Genomic DNA, 463 nt, shown 5'->3' with positions numbered 1-463 from the left:
CACCCCCCGCCTCAGGGGTTCCCGGCTGTGGTGGGACCAACGTCCCCTTCACTCCCGTGTCCTTTCCTTCCACAGGGCAATCGCAGGGTCCCCCCACACCCCCCACCACCCCTAAGACGGACGCGCAGCCGGGCAAGCAGGACCTGAAGCGGGAAGGTCGCCCGCTACAAGAAGGCGGCCGGCAGCCACCCCACATTGACTTCAGAGACGTGGACATCGGCGAGCTCAGCAGCGACGTCATCTCCAACATCGAAACCTTTGACGTCAACGAATTCGATCAATACCTCCCCCCAAATGGTCACCCAGGTGTCCCGGCTACTCATGGCCAACCTGGTCAGGTCACCTACACCGGGAGTTACGGTATCAGCAGCACGACGGGTTCACAGACCGGGGCTGGTCATGTTTGGATGTCAAAACAACAACCACAACCACCACAAGCTCCGGCACAACCATCGGCACAGCA

At 61.1% G+C, this 463-nt stretch overlaps 1 protein-coding gene across 1 annotated transcript in view; it reads left to right on the top strand.

Annotated features, from left to right (window-relative positions):
• Nucleotides 1-459, top strand: part of LOC104528711 (transcription factor SOX-9-like) — a gene marked incomplete at its 3' end in the record, with an annotated part of 1,705 nt that extends 1,246 nt beyond the window's left edge. The window contains exon 2 of the mRNA XM_010172799.1: nucleotides 76-459. Within this exon, the coding sequence (XP_010171101.1) occupies nucleotides 76-459 (384 nt within the window). The remainder of the gene's footprint in view (nucleotides 1-75) is intronic.
• Nucleotides 460-463: the final 4 nt, after the last annotated feature.

Source organism: Antrostomus carolinensis, unplaced genomic scaffold, assembly GCF_000700745.2.
Source record: "Antrostomus carolinensis isolate BGI_N321 unplaced genomic scaffold, ASM70074v2 scaffold31077, whole genome shotgun sequence".
NCBI classification, from domain to species: domain Eukaryota; kingdom Metazoa; phylum Chordata; class Aves; order Caprimulgiformes; family Caprimulgidae; genus Antrostomus; species Antrostomus carolinensis.
The sequence above is the reverse complement of the archived record's forward strand: the minus strand, read 5'-3'. Positions and strand labels throughout refer to the sequence as shown.